General features: G+C 40.5%; 3 protein-coding genes across 17 annotated transcripts in view; 1 reads left to right on the top strand and 2 right to left on the bottom strand.

The window, feature by feature from the left end:
- The window catches only part of PANK1 (pantothenate kinase 1), a 43,409-nt gene extending 27,690 nt beyond the window's left edge, over positions 1-15,719 (bottom strand). The window contains exons 1-5 of one of the 12 annotated variants that reach the window (XM_032115484.1): positions 15,630-15,719; positions 14,544-15,529; positions 8,490-8,576; positions 7,190-7,263; positions 3,321-3,433 (exon numbers count right to left, since the gene is read on the bottom strand). In XM_032115484.1, coding sequence (XP_031971375.1) covers positions 3,321-3,433; positions 7,190-7,263; positions 8,490-8,540 — 238 coding nt within the window. In that variant the 5' untranslated portion in view covers positions 8,541-8,576; positions 14,544-15,529; positions 15,630-15,719. Of the gene's footprint in view, positions 1-3,320; positions 3,434-4,503; positions 4,570-6,129; positions 6,294-7,189; positions 7,264-8,489; positions 8,577-14,543; positions 15,530-15,610 lie in introns of those variants that run through there. The other 11 variants (XM_032115485.1, XM_032115489.1, XM_032115479.1 and 8 more) reach the window with 11 other exon arrangements.
- On the bottom strand, positions 15,613-16,770 carry LOC116447407 (putative HTLV-1-related endogenous sequence). The gene is made up of 2 exons (XM_032116553.1): positions 16,723-16,770; positions 15,613-16,200 (listed from the first exon to the last, which is right to left on the bottom strand). Exons 1-2 carry the CDS (start codon positions 16,768-16,770, stop codon positions 15,613-15,615), a joined length of 636 nt encoding a protein of 211 aa, XP_031972444.1.
- Positions 15,933-17,057, top strand: part of KIF20B (kinesin family member 20B) — a 34,696-nt gene continuing 33,571 nt past the window's right edge. For 2 of the 4 annotated variants that reach the window (XM_032115477.1, XM_032115474.1), the window contains exons 1-2: positions 15,967-16,021; positions 16,943-17,012. The gene's annotated coding sequence lies outside the window, so the exon portion shown is untranslated. Of the gene's footprint in view, positions 16,022-16,100; positions 17,013-17,057 lie in introns of those variants that run through there. The other 2 variants (XM_032115476.1, XM_032115475.1) reach the window with 2 other exon arrangements.

Genomic DNA, 17,057 nt, shown 5'->3' with positions numbered 1-17,057 from the left:
CTACACAGCAGAAGGCTGCTGCCTGGACTGGCACAGACCTTCATGCCTTTTGATGGCAGATCTAGGCAGCTGGCTGGGTACATTTTATGAACTTGTCAAGTCCAACCAAGGATATGAGGAATCCTTGCTGCTGCTGTCCCCAGCTGGTAACAGTTGTCCCTTCTCATCCCTGACACAGAAACTGACTGCACATACAGCCAGCCCGATGTGGAACAGGAATTCAAGCCTGGTTTTCTCTGCATTTGCTGGGAGCAGACACACGAGCAGTTACTGTATCCCAGCTGAAAGGTGGCAACTTATTACCTCACTCCAACAAAAGCAAGAGCACCTTTAATTACACACTTAAATTTCCTTATGGTAGCCGAACAGTCCTTCCACTGACTCACTGGAATACTGTGCTCAAGTATTGTGTCCAATTTTAGGCTTCTAAAAAACTTTTGGAATAACAAACAGAATTAAATGAAAACATCAAGTTTTAGCCTATGAAATGAAAGATTTGGAGGGGTATTCATTCTGGAGCAGGTAGCAGCAACAGAAATACATCACGGTTGCTGAGAAATAAGAAAATTCGTAAGTGGGAACTGCAGGAAGGGAAATTTACTTTACACTGGAGGCAGACATTTCCTAGCATGAAGTTAGACAAGGATAAGACTGACCCAGAAGACTTGACTGTTCATTGCTGGCAAGTTTTTAGGAGAAGCTAAATATCTGAGAGGAACAGTTTAGGTAGAACTGATCCAGATCTGAAGCAAGGAGAAAGCATCTTTCTGAAGTTCCTTCCAATCTTTTATTTCTAATTAAATATTTCCCTAACATTTTGCTGTTAATTTTGCACAATTATGCCACAGATAGAAGTGGACTGGAACATATAAAATCTGTCAATGAAGTCATAGCATGTATTACAAGTTAAGTTTCTGACACCTTAGTGCAACTAAAGTAAATTTTTTCTCTTCCTTTTACCCTAACTTTCTAAACAAAACCTGGTTGCCAGTTCAGTTTTCAGTCTAACTTGTAAGACAATCTAAATAGAATCCAGGTGCAATATTGACAAACAAAATCGAGGATGATTTCAGTTCTTTCAAAATTAACATTTACTAAGTATTTTTGTCTTTCTTCTTCAACTGAAGCAGGTGGAAGCTCCTAGTTTATTTTAAAATATTTTCTATATATCTCACTGTAAACCAGCAATCTGGTGGGAAAAGGACTACACATTGTATGCTGAACAATCCAGGACAAATGGACTTAGATCACTGAACAAGTCTGCTATACTGACTCACTAGACATTACACATTCGCACAGCAAAAACTTCATGGACTATTCCATACCTTCCTATGCTTCAGACACTCAGCTTTCTATCATCTCTTTTTATTTGCTTAAAAACACAGAGGGCAAGTCTGTAATTCTCTGTCAGTTTCAGCAAACTACTGACTCCCTTGCAGTTAGGATACTTTGCCATGGATCAAAAGTGCTGTGCTCCACGTGTTACAGTTTCAAAACCAATGGAACTGGGGGAAAAAAAAAAAACCCAAACCACCACCCTTTCAGGTATATTATCATCAGGCAACCTGGCTTGAAATTTTTTAGGAACCTCTGAGGATTAGCTCTTCCTCCTTCTTTCCATGGGCCTCCTATATCCGTGGTTTAAGGCTAAGCTAAAATAAGTATAAAACAGGTGCCGTCCATATGTAAATCTGTTATCCAAAAAAACCAACAAAAATCTTACAGAGCACCGGTGGTGCTACTCTAATTCAAAGCCAACCAGCTGTAAAGGTTTGGTCATATTTTGGAGAGAAGTGGTGATGAGACACATGTACGTATCTTCTCAAACTACCCAGACTTTTACGCAATGCAAAGAATGTAAGGAAAGAGACTTCTGGTATAGCTGCCTGAGGATTTATATACAAGTGGTTGCTGGCACTCTGCCATTCCTGTTTTATTTCTATTCAAATTATTTCCATGTTTATCCTGTTTCTATACTGCAGGCCAGTCATACTGGTTCTTACTCAGTTTTTCCTCTTTGAAATAAAGCAAACGCAGTAAAGCAGAATAACTTAACTATTGAGAACGTTCCTCACAAAAAACCAGATACTGTTGACTTGTTTTAGGTATATTCACATATTGCACATATCAAATAAAAAGTGGCAAGCTAAAAGTCTGGTATTTCTTCTCAATATCTCTTCAGAACTGGAAAAAAACCCATACTGTTTTGGTGTACGCAGGAGCTTTGGCAGATACATGTTTTTTTCAAGTTCTTTTTCTCATAAACTGCAGGGCTGGAAGACCAACAGTCAAACATAACTATATAATGACAAGTGATAGATGTGTAAATCAAATGGGACAAAATAGCTATAAAATTGTGTAAAATTCTTATCTGGAAAGTGCAACATCAGAATATTTAAAAATGGACCCAAAGACCTCTAGAATTATTGGTGTGACTCAGGAAAGCTAAAAAGTCTTACTATCACAACAGCTAGCTCATATGAGAATTCTGCTTCCCACAAATACTAATGCATCTGAGAGAGGAAACTGATTGCAGATGACAGAGGAAATGAATGGCATAAATTTAGTCATATGCCTAAGTCTTTGTCAGATTGAGGCCAATAAAGATTATATTGAGACCATCAGCTCCTTCCGTTTTCACCCATCTACTAGTGCAGGCTTCTTTCAATTACGCCTTCTGTAGCACTTAAACAAAACCTGTTGGTGTTATGAAGAAAAGCCCTGCACAGAGTGGAAGCTCATCTCCCTCTCACTTTTATCAAGGGAGAGAAACATGGAAAAGGGCACTCTGTCTAAGCAGGAACTTTGCTTTGGCAGCCTGAATAGCCCTTAGGAGGAATGTTTTTTCTCTTTGTTGATGACAAATAGGGCATAAACAGATCTCCTGGCCCAAGTGCCAAGGTCAGTGGCCAGGCAAGGCAGCATGAATGCCACCTGGAATGTGTCTGGACAAGGACACAGAAAGGTTTGGGGTCAAAGGGACCTTAAATTCCATCTAGTTCCAACCCCCCTGCCACATACAGGGGTGCCACATGCCAGATCAGGTTGCTCAGGGCCCCATCCAATCTGGCCTTGAACACTCCCAGGAATGGGGCATCCACAACTTCTCTGGACAACTTTTTCCAGCGCCCCACTATTCCTCTGAGCAGAGAATTTCTTCCTAACAACTTCTAATCTAAATCTCTTCTCTCTCAGTTTAAAACCGTTCTCCCTTGTCCAATCACTGCCTGCCTATGTAACAGACTTGACTTACACATCTAGCAACAAAAAAGACTAGGGAATAATAGTCAGAAAAGTACATGGGTGTAGTCTGGTCTTACCATCTTGCCCATCCCTGTGGCCAGACTTTGCAGCGGTCCAGGTGGTTTCTACAGTTCTCCTCTGGCAGCTCTGAGATGAGATTAGGGATTGTGGTTGCTGTCTTTCATCCCAACTGAAAAAAAGCATGCAGCAGTCACAAAGCAGTGATAACCTTTTCTCTCTGAAGCCTTCCCTGCTAATACATCTGTTTCTATATCCAACTAGACAATTATAACTTACTTTACACTTACTCTCTCCAACTTTAACTGATCCCTGGCAGAGCTGTTGGTGCTCTTCTTTGATAGGAAATGAAAGATTTAAGTGCCTTAGTTCAGCCATTTCAAATAAAACTCCCCAAATTTGTAGCATTTAGGGTCCTTGATTATTTCTTATGAGTACCAGACAGTGAAGATAAAGTAGGTGTTGGAGGCAAATAATCTTTTTTTTCCCCATGCCATATTTTCTATTCTGCAGAGAACTTTTTAAAAAAGAAAACAAACAGGTAATGGATTCAAACAATTACGTATGTAAAAAATCTAAAAAACTCATTTCAAATACACTCTCCTTTGCCCCCATAAACTCTATCTGGTACCCAAGTATTTGGCTCAGTGTACTGCTGCTTATCTTTAACTATCAAACTTAAATATACAAAATATAATTGGAAAACATGCAAGTTCACAATCCGCTGATTGAGAAATACTGTTCATCATCATAAAAAAAAAAAATTACAACAAGTGGCAGAGTACTTGGTAGAGAAAACAATGGCCTTTTCTCCTGATTGCTCCCCATAGACAATTATCCTCATGTATGTATACATACTGGTTTTGCTCAGCTGAATGTCTTCACTTTCTTTTCAACTCAGCATTTTTATGTGGTCCTTCACAATGCAATCAGGAAGTGACAGTTTCAAAACAAGCACTTTGAAAGAAAGAACGGCTGAGAAGTACAAAAGACTACCTCTTCCTTATTCTGCACTGCCACATCTAAACAGGAGGAGAAACTGGTTCTCCTATCAATAGTCAGCTGCACAGAGACTTTTTACTTGCATTACTCTGTACTCCAGAGCTTAAATGCTGACATGAAATTTCCATGGATATTAATGATAATGAATCAGGTAACAACAGGGAACCTGACTTCCTATGCCTGTGTATGGAAGAGATAAAAAAGGCAAATCTTTAAACTATTCTAGCTGCACACACATACCTCCAATGCAGACAAAACTGGCTTACTCCTCTAACTCAGGAGGGAACAGAGAGTGTCCATCAGAGCCTAGAAAGGACACAGAGGTTTAATTATCCTCTTTAAACTAGCCCAGAGATGGGGATTAGTGTAAAATGGAAACACACCACACCTTTAGTATTTCCCCAGTAGCAAGGAAGCTTATGTCTGAATGAACGTTTAAGCACAGGGCTTAAATTCAAATGCCACAACTCATCTGCAGTTAAAAATTTAGTAAAATATATGCTTTCAGACAGATAAACCAAAGATTTGTTTAGGCTAAAAAAACATTTAGTACATCCTTGTGAGATTAAGTTGAAACCACAGACAATAATACACAAATGCTAATTGCTTTAAATATACCTTTTTAATCCACGTTTGCAAAGAATGAGTCTTGTGTAGGAAGGAGCTATGCTACAAATGAGAAATTTGTCCCTAAATGCTCCAACTACCTGGTAACAAAGAAGGGAACCTTATGCTAGCATTGGGTGGGTTTGCCATAGTTATATCTTCTGAATATTTCTGGAACTAGTGACTCTACCTTAAAGTAAATACGTTCTGTGCTGTGCATTTTATTTTGTTCAAGAGGCAAATTTACAGCTTTCAGGTTTTCAAAAGGTCAATACAAACTATGTATACACTAAAAAAGAACACCAGAATGATAATCATAGACTTCTGTTTTCTTCATTAGATACATTGTGAAAAAACCCCTACAACAGAAAGCAACTTTCAGGGTCTCTCTTGCATAGGAGGTGACTTGTATTTCACTGCAGGGATCTTAGTGTCACCAAAATATTTGTTTTCTTGTAATAAAACGTATCTAATACAAACACACACTTGGTCTAACGGGAATTTAAGACTCAAAGATACCATATGGGTGATCAAAACAAGTTCTTTGAATCAATTATTAACATGAAAGGGTCTAAGGAACAAATGTCAAGTACCATGGAGCACGAAAGATTTAGTGTCTTGTAACATACGGTGTAACTCCCTGGGACATTACTTTGACACTCACGTATGAAGTTCTGATTATACACATTTATTGTGCTTTCCAACCCAAAATGGTAAATCAGACTCCTTGATCTCATGAACACTGTTAACCAAATTTACTATATTTATCCCTAATTTTGACATGGACATCAGATAAAGAAGCTACAGCTTCTTTTGGTGCCAGTGATCTCACACATCGAATGAGAAAACAAAAGCATTGTGTATCTCCTGTAAAATAGGAGACAAAGATACTTTTTTTCAGTTTATGAAACCTTTGTATATCCACTGAAAACAGAACAGATACAGCAAAGACATCTATCCCTCATACCTTTTTCCTGACTGCTCTAAAAGTAGTAAGCACCAATTGGTTTGCTATCTCTTCATTTATAAAATTTAATGATTATACCAGAGGAGACATGTATCTTATCTTCATTTCATTTCCTCTTAGAAGGAAAGGGGAAACTAAACGAAAAACCAAAACCAACCAAACAAAAACCAAACCAACAAAAACCCAACACACACACACATACACATGCACATAAAAAAAAAGGAAAATAAAAAGATTGGGAATGAGAAGAACAAGCAAACAAGCACACAAATCAGAAAGGAAGGTACACATACCCTATCAGATAAAGGTATAAGAAAAATACTGATGCAGTGGTTATGAGACATCAGTGGTCATGGACTGCAGATAACATAATGCCCATAAATATGACATTAGCCTTCATTCACAGGCACAACCGCAATCTGATACAAGCTGAAATTGACACGTGTGACCTAAAATCCTAAAAAAAAAAAAAGTTGTCTGATTTATCACCTCCTTATCATTGACAGTTTTCAGACCCCAGATCCTCCCAGAACATATACAGACATACACAGACAAAGTAAGATTTAGAGCTGATTCATTCCCACATTTTGAAGCAAAGAGCACCAGTGATGTACTCATCGTGACTATTTTCATAGGAAAGGCAAAGACAAACAATTAATGAAAACATTAAGAATAAAACCTTATCTTTCGTGCAGAGAGAAATCAGGTTGGAACCCTAATTTCAGTGAACTAGAAAGTCTGTGATTAAAACAAAAATCCCAAAAGTCGCCATCCCTAATCACCAACCATGTTTTGATTACAAGCAGATTGACTTCAGTCACAGCACAGACTGACATAAGGCAAAAAGGAAGAAGACAAAACATAGTTCTGAATTCAAATAATAATTTTCACCTACGTAGTGCTCTGTGCACAGAGATCTTTAAACGCTTTACAAACTGCGAATAACTGTTCTTCTCACCTTCCATTTAAAGAAAGAAAAGCAACAATGCTAAAATAAAAGGTAGCAAGAGAGCTGAGAAACGACTTGTAGGCAGGTCTCACTTCCAAAATGAAATCTATATTCGGATCAGTTTGACCCAAAACAGAAATCTAAATGCCCATGCCCCTAAACTGAAAAATTTAGTAGCAGAATTCCAGTCATTCTCAGATTTTTAACTCATTTGCCGGGGCAGGGTAAGTGCTGAAATGGAAATCTAAAAGACTTCTATTTGAAAAACATCAGAATATCTCAATTTTCTTAAAAAAAAAAACAAACTTAAGAAACAGCTTCAGTTCCCCAGAAGCTGCATTCTCAGGAAAACTGGCTATTACTCTAGCAGTGCTTTAGGCAGGCTTATTAGCAGTCAAACTTACATTTCATCAGGCAGAGAACCTGCTGTCTTCCATTTGGTATGGCAGTGCCCTGGAAAGACTCCTCCTTCATGCTGCTTATTGGAAACAGGATCCATTTAAGTTTAAATACCAAGCAAACAAAACCCCTTGCTTGCAGTTTCAAGCAAATTAATTCATCAATATTAGCTTCCTTTGTTGAAGTTCCTTGAGCATATTAGAAACATGCATTTTCGCCTCACTGACATTTTCTTGTTCTGCTTGTAAAATTCAATGAAAAGCTGCCTATTTATCTTTGCATGTGCATCCACACAAGTTATGTCATCTGGCCATTACCAGTGTGATCAAAGTTCCAGGCACACAGGTAACTGACCTCAAAGCACGGTGTTTGAAGTCCTTGCTTGACATGATTTGTGTTATTCTCTACGTCAATAGTTATTTCATCTGTTGCCTGCTATACTTAAAACTGAACAAAACAAAGAGAATAGAAACTACTATTCAATGCAGCTTTCTTAAGACAATCTCCTGTCTCACTACAGGAATCATTTCAGCTATACTAGCAAATAGCCTACTTTCTGAGAATAAGGCTGTATAGGTATCTGCAATAATTATGATGAATTTCTAATGCTACTATAAACTTAAACTCTCAATTTAAAAATCCTAGTTGAGAAACATAAACGTTTCACTAAAATATGCCTGACTTTCCTACTCATTGCTTCAGCTGAAAACCATTCAGAACTATTAAAACAAAATTGTTTCCTATTTTCATTGTATGATGAACTCCCACCATGGAGGTAACATGACTTTTTTAGAGTGTATGTATACCCAAGTGAAATTGGGTTCCCAGAAAACAGTGACACAGAACTTCAATATGAGTTAATAATAGAGAGGAAGAACAGAAACAAAGGGAACCGAGGGGCGTGAAAGGGGAAGATGAGCAACAGACTTGCCTATTAAGAGGCCAGAAATCCCAAGTTTATAGTCTGGGTTCTCTTCCCATTGTAGGCAGATATCGGCATTAGTTGTGGTTTCATCAGATCAGACCTGCATTGTGATAGTACCTTACAGACTGCAGCCAAGGAGCAGCAGGGAGGGCATGGAAAGAAAAACAAACAAGACAGAGAGAGCGTTATGGCCAACAGCCTGGTACTATACTCATCCCAAGCAAACATGGCATGATCTTCCTATCATCCCCGTATCAACATTCTCAGTAATATTCATCAAACAATTTATTAAGAATCTGAAGTGAAAAGCTTAATCAGAGAAATGCTCCTGTGGTGAGGCTTCAATAAATCACTGTTCCTGGATGGAAAGAAATACATACCAGATTAGATTTTCCTCGTCCAAGTACACTCATGAGATTCTTGATGGCCATGGCTGCTTTAGACACCCAGAAGCTAGTTACACCATCCTACCTCAGAATGACAAAAACACATCAGATTAAAGAAATCTGCATGTGCAATATGCCCTCAAGCAGCACCGTGGCATAATTTGCAGGATATAGCTACCTTTGTTATACCCAAAATCAAGCCTCATGTTTAGTTGAACAACAATAGCCATAAAACTATGGCATTTATTTCTGAGTCACTTGTCTTGGGTAATTAGTTTGCCAAGAGCATGAGTCACCAAGTTAGAGAAATTAGAGAATGACTCATTTTTAACTTTATACTAATATTATCCTTAAAAAAAAGGACTCCTCTCTTCCCCCCAAATTGTTAAATTTTGGTTCTTTTCAAAATGCCAAAATGTGCTTTATATAGAATATTCGGATTAAATGTTGAAATAATTATCTCCTTTTTTTATAATGCCATTCACCCAGAAGGATCTCTCAGTAATTTCTGAATGTACGTGTGTTCTTCAGTGCATCCACATGTACAATGAAGTGAGGCAGTACGACAGTACTTGGCAACACTATACAAAAGCACCTGACTGCAACTGCAGCCAGATGCTGTACTTTGTTTAAACAAGACAGGAAAATTCAGTTGCACAAAACTGAATTAGCAACAATGGAATTTCACCATTTACACCTCAGTTTTTGCAAAACAGGGTTTATTCTGACTGCTGAGGGTCAGATCAGCCAGTACTTAGTAGCACTCAACCTTTCCATTTCTTCAGATTTCAGCTGTGAGCAAAGTTTCAGTAAGGAAGCCTGTTTCAAAACTCTGCTCATCCTTGGCTGCAGCATGTTGTGACAACATCAGGCAGGGCAGCATCAAATTGAGAACAAGACATATAACTACCTTTGGAAATACTCTATAACTCTGCAAGCCTGTATAAGGCCAGAGGCTGCAATCTCAGCAGCCACCTGCATATTTGAGTCCTTGCTGAAGAATTGCCAAACACACAACTTTACAAACAATTTAGCCAATCCAAGACTGCCTAACGCAAGAGAAGCAGCCCTGCCCTCCTGTCCTACCAGCATTTCTGCCTTCTCTTCTGCTGCCCCAGCATCTGTTTGGCCACACAGATCTACTTGCCAATTTGGCTAAAAATAATGGCATAAGAATGCATAAGAAAAAAGGTAGCTGCTCATTAATCCACCCTTTGAGAAGCAACTGAGACTTCATGAGTTTTCATAGTATTTCATCTGCTGGTCCACTTTGAGTGAAGAACACTGTTTCTCTTCAAGGACTGCAAGGAGCACTGCAGTCCAATTGCATGGCACAAACGCAGGCTCTTCTATTCAGGAGTATGATTTCATTCTATGCAGGGCAGATGTCTAGCATGTATTAAGCTCTCTGCCTTCAGTTTGTTTTTCCAACAGGATGGGCAATGCCCAGCTGGTAATACAGTAAAATGTAAATCCTGGCCATTTGTTATTATCAAAGAACCATTACTTTCCAGTCTTTTAAAGGTATGTTGCTGGTTAAGAAACTTGTTTTCTCAATGTTCATTCCTCACCCTTTTATCATGCGGTAGGATAACCATGTTACCCAAAACTAGACATTAGTTTTGGTACCTAAACTAAGAGGCTAGTGAAGAAAGAAAGGTTCCTCCAGAGGGTAATTTGGTTTACAATTACATAGCTTAGCTGTACCATGTAGCATAAGTGCACTTCCAGAACAAGAATTTAACATAGGCCCAAATCCACTCTGAGTGTTTCTCACCACAGGCTGTACAGAAACCCCAAGTTAAAACATCTGAAGGTCATTGGTGCGACTATCCCACACCAATCACACCTTCACGTGAGTTAGAGCAGAAGCCCTGAGTGCCCAAAGCCAGGATGACATCCCAAGGAAAGGTACACAGTGTCAGAGAATGGCACTAGTTCCTGAGGTCAAGACAGATGGTTGACATTTGGCAAGAATGAAAGCAACTCTGCCTTGGGTGTCACAGCCAGCAAGATGAGTGATACTACACTCTAACATAGCCTGCTCCTTGGATTTAGCCCATGCTATTTGAGCAGTAAACTTCCTGCTCTTGATCCATGTCTTTCTGAGGCACCTTATATTTCTGAGACACAGAATCGTCCAGTCCTCTGGCTTCTGCAGAGAACTTACGTATGTGTGTACACACACCCACCCCTTTACTGGAATTCTTTCAGCTTCTTCACCTAACAGCTATATATATATATGATATGTACTTGTATCTTGGCCAGTTTCCCTATTTCAGAATTGCCTTAGTCTAGATATGTATTGACTTCATGTTCCAATTTACTTATCCTTTTAAGTTTTTATTGAGATGACAGAGCAACAATTGAGAATGTAACTTTTAATAGAAATGTCTTCGGTAAAATTTTCTGGGACTGTTCTGAAAGTTCTGGACCATTAGACAGCTATTTAGAGACTGTATTTTACACAACACTACAAAAAAGCCCAAGCAATATTCTTCAAAAAGCAATACTAAGGATTAAAGCTTGAATTTCTTACACCATGAATAATTTCCCCAAGCAACTTGGAACTGAAATAAGATTTCTGAAACCTCAATTGAAATAAAACTCAAACATATGTTTCACTTCTGGGAAAGCCAGCCCTGAGATTTTACCTTCAAATTATGGTTACCCTTGTTGGTATTTATACAGCTCAGCAGATGATTGAAACAGAATCAGTAGCACATGGGGAGAAATAAAGTTTTACTAATAAGATTTGGAATGCATCTCCAACCCTTAACCTGGAGCTAGCACACTGTCTGCAAACAAAATAGTTAACATTGTATACAAAGAAGTGGCAACAGACTTAGTTAGGCTCAGACCTGGAAGCTAAAAAGACATTATGCAAATCTTTGCAGAACTTAGGCACAGCTTTAGAAATTAAAAAAAAAAAAAAAAAAAAAGCAGCAGGAAGAATTTCAAGGAACCAAACAAAATTTGGATCCACAGTTCAAATATCCTTCATGAAATATAAGCAACACACATAAAAAAAATCTCATGAAGTAGCCAGTGTTTCTGGACTGTATCTTCTGTATCAGCAATACAACTGCATTTTTATGACAAAAGGATACAAGAACTTGAAATCCACAGGAAAAGTAAGATGCAAGATCCAGACTACAGGAAAACAGTGCCAAAGCTCATCCTGACTTACTGCAAGTACAGTATGCAATTTATTATTCCACCTGTAGAGCCAGTTCTAAGAGTATGTCCTGAGCTATCAGTATAATGCTTACTAGGAGGAAAGAATATTAAACTATTCAATACCAGCCATCAGCCTTCCTGCTCATGGATTCTCTGTCAAGATTTCCAATTATGTGATTACCAGTAACTCAAAAATGCCTCGTTTACAGGACTCAGCATGATCACAACTCAAAGGGTTGTGACCTACAGCTGGTCTGGCTGGGCTGGAGTTCATTTACTGGGGCACAACACAACCACCCCACAAACTATATTTAGCAACCATCTCTATGGAAAAGACTTCTACGGAAGAGCTACCTGTGCACACTTGTTCCTAAAACTTGGACAGCACACAGTTTAAGAGTAGTCATCTTTTCTTATAAAAATACACAGAATTTCACAGAATAAAACCACTGACTGTATATTTTATTAATTATATTCTTATTTATTTTCTATTATGTATTATTATATAAACAATAGTTTTACTATTGAATACTCGTATCTTAAACACCTAAAACCTAACTACACCATTCACCATATGACTATTAGTCCGATAAAACAGCTGATACATTTATAGGACAAATACCTGTGTCACAATGTGAAAACAGTTCTTACCATTCGTAGAAGGTTCTGATTTCAAAATACATGACCTGACCTTAAAAATAGAGATTATTTATATTAAAGCATTACAGAGAAAAATTGAAACTTTTTGGTTTAATTACAAGATTTAGAGGTTGGTTACAGCTGAAATGATCTCTTTAGCTCATCAGAGAATTATGCAATAATTCAAAGAGGGACAGAAGGAATTCCAGAGGGTTGGGGAAGAAACAGGAAGACACAGCAATAGCTTTTTTTTGTCTCAACTGCACTCTTTCCAAAGACAAAGTCTTGAATTATGCAAACAGAAAGAAATACATCTCAGAAAATAAATTTCAAATCTCCTCCTATCTAAGATAACACAGCTCTTGCTGAAGGAGTAATACTCTGTTTGCCATGCACAGATTTTCACATGAACCTCTGAGGATTTAAAAATTGTATGTTGAGCACATGTAGCACATTTTCATTACATAAAACACCAGCATGGGACCTGGCCTCACTGCATCTGTGAGAAGCACAAGCATGGCAGTGTCCAGAGGACAAGCATTAAGGCCTAAGTCCAGCACCAGGTGTTACAGGTGCCTCCAGCTGTCCATCAGTGATCCCTTCCTTCCTTTCTGGGCTCCTGACTGGCGCTGTCATGTTTGAATACACTCCTGAAGTCCCATCTTTGCCAATGAGGCTATGACTCATTTTCCAAACAGTATTTTATATTCCTACAGCACCTCAAAGGAACAGCCTCACAACCATCTGTGAGCTCCTTCCAGTGAAGGTTTTCTCCTACCCCACCTGAAACCCCACAATTACTCAGTTAACAAAACTAGCTTTGAAACAGCAGCAGCATTTGCAAACTGAGGACAGAAAGCTCCTGCCTCCCCCAGAGAGGGGGGCCTGATGCCTCAGCCAACTGCTTTCCTTTGTCCAGCACCCTGCCCTGAAGCCAACACCTGTCCCCCAAGGCAAAGCCTTGCAAGCCAGGGAGCACCCATGAGACTGAAGAAGTAGCTCATTGCTTAAAACAGATGATAACAGAAAACATACCTACATTGCTAAAGAAAAATAAGTGAATCCGTAAGTTCATAAAATCAGCTGTATGTACATTAGAAGCCTGAAGGCAACTGATGGGAGTGGGGCAATGAGGGTACAGGATCAAATTAAAGGAAGCGTGAAATGCATCCACCAGACTGTGCAAGTAACAGGATAAATTATATGCACTGCCCTGAAATATAGGAATTAAAAAGGGCTGACATGGCAGACTACCAGGAGGATTACACAATGCACCACTTTCCTCCAAGACATCTCTGTGACAAGAACAGGAGTGCTCTTGCCAGTCAGCTCCAAATGACCCCTGCAGAAGGACTTGGCTTGTGCCCAGGATGAAAGGCAGTGCTCTCAGGGCATGGGGAAGCACAGCAGAACCAAGAGTGATGAGAGAAAACTCAAGTACTTGGTTAATTCCCTGGGGAAGGTGAGCTGAGTACAATGAAACTGAAGCCAGTGCAGGTTTGGCTGCTACTCAGATGTTCTGAAGGATGCTGGGGAATGTTGACTGTGTCTCTAATTACTTCTGACAGCAATGTAAAAGCAAGCTGAGATATGCTGTCTCATAGGGCATCATCTCATCACCATCATGGGCAGACTATCCACAACTTTTGAATCCTGTCTCAAATACAAGGAACAGAAGTTTCTAAGGGTAATGGTAACAGTTCTAACAAGTCTTTTATAAAAACCTTTTCCTCTTTTGAGTGGCAAACGTGCTACACAAGTTACAGAGAATTTGAAAAGAATCACAATCAAATTTCGGGGGCAAATGAGTTGCTGAATGCTGTTTTAGCAGCAGGTATTTTTGATGCAACTATTGTTACTGCAAAAACCATTTTAAGAAGAATATATTGGTAGAAAGCCATAAAGCTTATTTACATAGATGGATTTTCATCATCTCCCACTCCAAAGCAGGCTGGGTTGGTTACATTGACCTAATGTTTTATCATGGTTTGTGTGAGGCTAGGAACACATGTCAGATTGTGGTTTAGTTTGCTCTTTCAGTATTCTGATGGGGGTCCTTTGAGATACTAGTTTAATTTATGCAGCATGTGCAGTATCATAAAAACAGTTTCAGAAATCTAATACTCAAACAAAATCAAAATATTGCTTGTACCAGGAGCTTTGTTATGTCCCAACTTAGCAAGAATAATTTTCTGCAGGACATAGACCCCAACGTTTTTAAGAATATACCTTGCAAAATATTCCGAGATCCTCAGTTTACCTTTCCAACAAGTAGAAGACAGTAACTTCCAAGTTTTCTCCCAGGAGCTAATTTTTCCCTTGAGAGCCATTCTTAGACCCCTCCTGGTATGAAAAAGGTGGTTTGGCATTAGGTAAGTTCAGTAGTTTGAATTCTGTTTAGGATAGAAACCGAGATAATTTTGAAAAGATTAGCCAGAGTCCTAGAGTACGATTTCAAGAACTTTTCAGTTTTGCTAGCAAACAATTTCAAATTCAACATCGCATCATTTTCTGCTGTTAAAACAGTCCAACTCTTACAACGTGACGTTCAACTGAACTAAAATCTTTTAGTATAGCTCTCTTACTGATATGACACGGCCTCTGTTTAAAGAAAGATAGGATTTAATGTTAAAGACAACCTCACCAAAGCAGCTACTACAAAATCTGTGCAGAATTATTCCTTTACAGAATTGCTTGCTTTCACTGGCATTCTTTTCTTCAAATGAAAAACAAACGTTTGGTTTTGGCAGAAGCTGACTACTTTCAAATTACTTGTCCTTTTATTTCAATTCAAAACTGGCAGACATTCCTTAGTAAGGTTGAAAAGATTTTCTGTCTGATTCTGAACAGAAACTCATGGTGGTTTTTGTTACCAAATCCTATACATTTCCATACCCTGACATTCCAGAAACCGATGATCTGATCGGCATTATGACATTGTTTTGAAAGTAAAGCCAAAGAATTTCTCTTACTGCCGATTAAGAAATTAAATGCCCATCATGCAAACCTGGCACATAGCAACAATTTCTGCCTGGAGAAGGTTTTAAACAAAGGTGCCGTACTAAGTGTTTTCCACAGCTGTCACTTGTCAGCAGTGGAACCCAGGGTAAGGCACAAGCACCTCCTCATCTTATAACGGGAGTTTCCCAATTCAGCTGATCTCGGCTCTGGTAGAAGGCATCCAGCAGGTCACTTGGCCTCTTCCCTCTCACCACCTGCAAACAGTGATTATCCTGTTTATAAACAGACAGCAAAAGGCCTGTAATCACCCAGAGCTCCGACGAGCTCCAACTTACACTCATCCTTCTGCCGCACCTGAGAGAGGCCAAGTCCGGGCGCCGCAGGCAGGTGAAGGCAGGCCCGGCGGGGCCAGGGCGCCTTTCCGCGGCAGGCGAGCTCCTGCCGTCACCGCGGGGCCGGGCGCTGACGGCCCTGTGTGGCGGCAGCGGCCCTGTGTGGCGGCGGCCCCGCAGCCCCTGCAAAGCCACCCTGAGCGCTCCGACCCCCCGGGGCGCGGCTGCCGCCCGAGGGCAAACCGGGGCAGGCGGCCCCGCCCCTCCGGGACTACACTTCCCATCGAGCCCTGCGCCGCAGCAGGGCCGTCCTCCCAGGAGGCCGCGCGGCGTCGTGCGCTGCCATTGGTCGGATTCGAAAAGAAGCCGCGGCCGGAGCGGAGCGTGAGCCTGGGAGCGGCCGGGGCCCGGCGGGTGAGCGGGACCGGGACCGGGACGTGTGGGGGCGGCGGGCGTTCGCTGGTAGAGGGGACGTGGTGGTTGTGACGCGGGGGTTGCGGGGCCGGGAAGAGGCGTGGGTGGTCTCTGTGGCGGCGGCGTGGAGGCCGCTCCCCCTGGCTTACCCCGCTGGCATCGCGGTTACGCGGGAGGGGCTGTGGGGTGTGAGCAGTTTTCGGTGGGGCCTACAGGGCCTGGGTAACCCCGGCCCAGGGCTGTGCTGCTGCCAAAGCCGCGGCAGTTGTGTCCCGTAGGAGCAGGCAGGTAGTGCAAAGCCTGGAAGTGAAAGAATGATACCTGCAGAGAGGAAAGTTTCCTTTTTTTTTTTTTTTTTTTTTTTTGCAGGTGTAAGGGCTGGTGCTTTAGCTTTTGTGTAAGCTGCTATCCTTATTGTGTAGTTTGGAGCTCTTTCTACCTTTTTTTGTTCTGCCTGGCAGCACCACAGTCTGTGTATGTGTGCTGTGACCGTACTTTACTGTGTGCTTCTAGGGATCCCCTTTTAGGGTGTTTACAGCTCTAAATTCTATTGCCACAGTTAGCAGGCTTATACTAATACATCCCAGGATACGAGTACCTCTTAGTGCCTGCAGCCGGGCCGTATAGTTGTTCACACCAGAATACCTGAAGTATTTACAATGCTGTGTGACTCAACGTGGTGGCAGATAAACAGTCCGCACCTTGGGCTTTGCACCCTGTAAGGGCTTGAACCTCACTCTTCTGACCATTGGGCCGTGCAAATACTTTTTGTTCTGGCTTTGTATACACAGCTTAATATTTGTCTTTTTCTCCTTAAGGAAAAAGATACAGAATTAGAACATAATCCTGACAAATCACACTTTAAGCTTAGTTTTAAAGCAATTAAATGTCAGTCATCTAACAAATATATTTCCTGTAAAGGACTGATAAGAGTTTTGCAGTGTGGCTTTGTGTAGCTGATGAATGAGTCTTCCAGATCGTGACAGCACAGGTATGTTTCTTTCCAACAGTAGCTTATTCACAGGTCAGTCTTTGT

The sequence above is a fragment of the Corvus moneduloides genome, chromosome 8, assembly GCF_009650955.1.
Source record: "Corvus moneduloides isolate bCorMon1 chromosome 8, bCorMon1.pri, whole genome shotgun sequence".
Classification (NCBI taxonomy): Eukaryota; Metazoa; Chordata; class Aves; order Passeriformes; family Corvidae; genus Corvus; species Corvus moneduloides.
Note: the sequence above shows the minus strand (reverse complement) of the source record. Positions and strands in the feature narration are given on the sequence as shown.

Coding starts and splice junctions, on each gene's coding strand:
- LOC116447407 (XM_032116553.1), bottom strand. CDS start 16,770: ATGGTCAGAAGAGTGAGGTTCAAGCCCTTACAGGGTGCAAAGCCCAAG. Junction 16,201..16,722: donor TACAGGGTGCAAAGCCCAAG/GTGCGGACTGTT, acceptor CACACCCCACAG/CCCCTCCCGCGTAACCGCGA.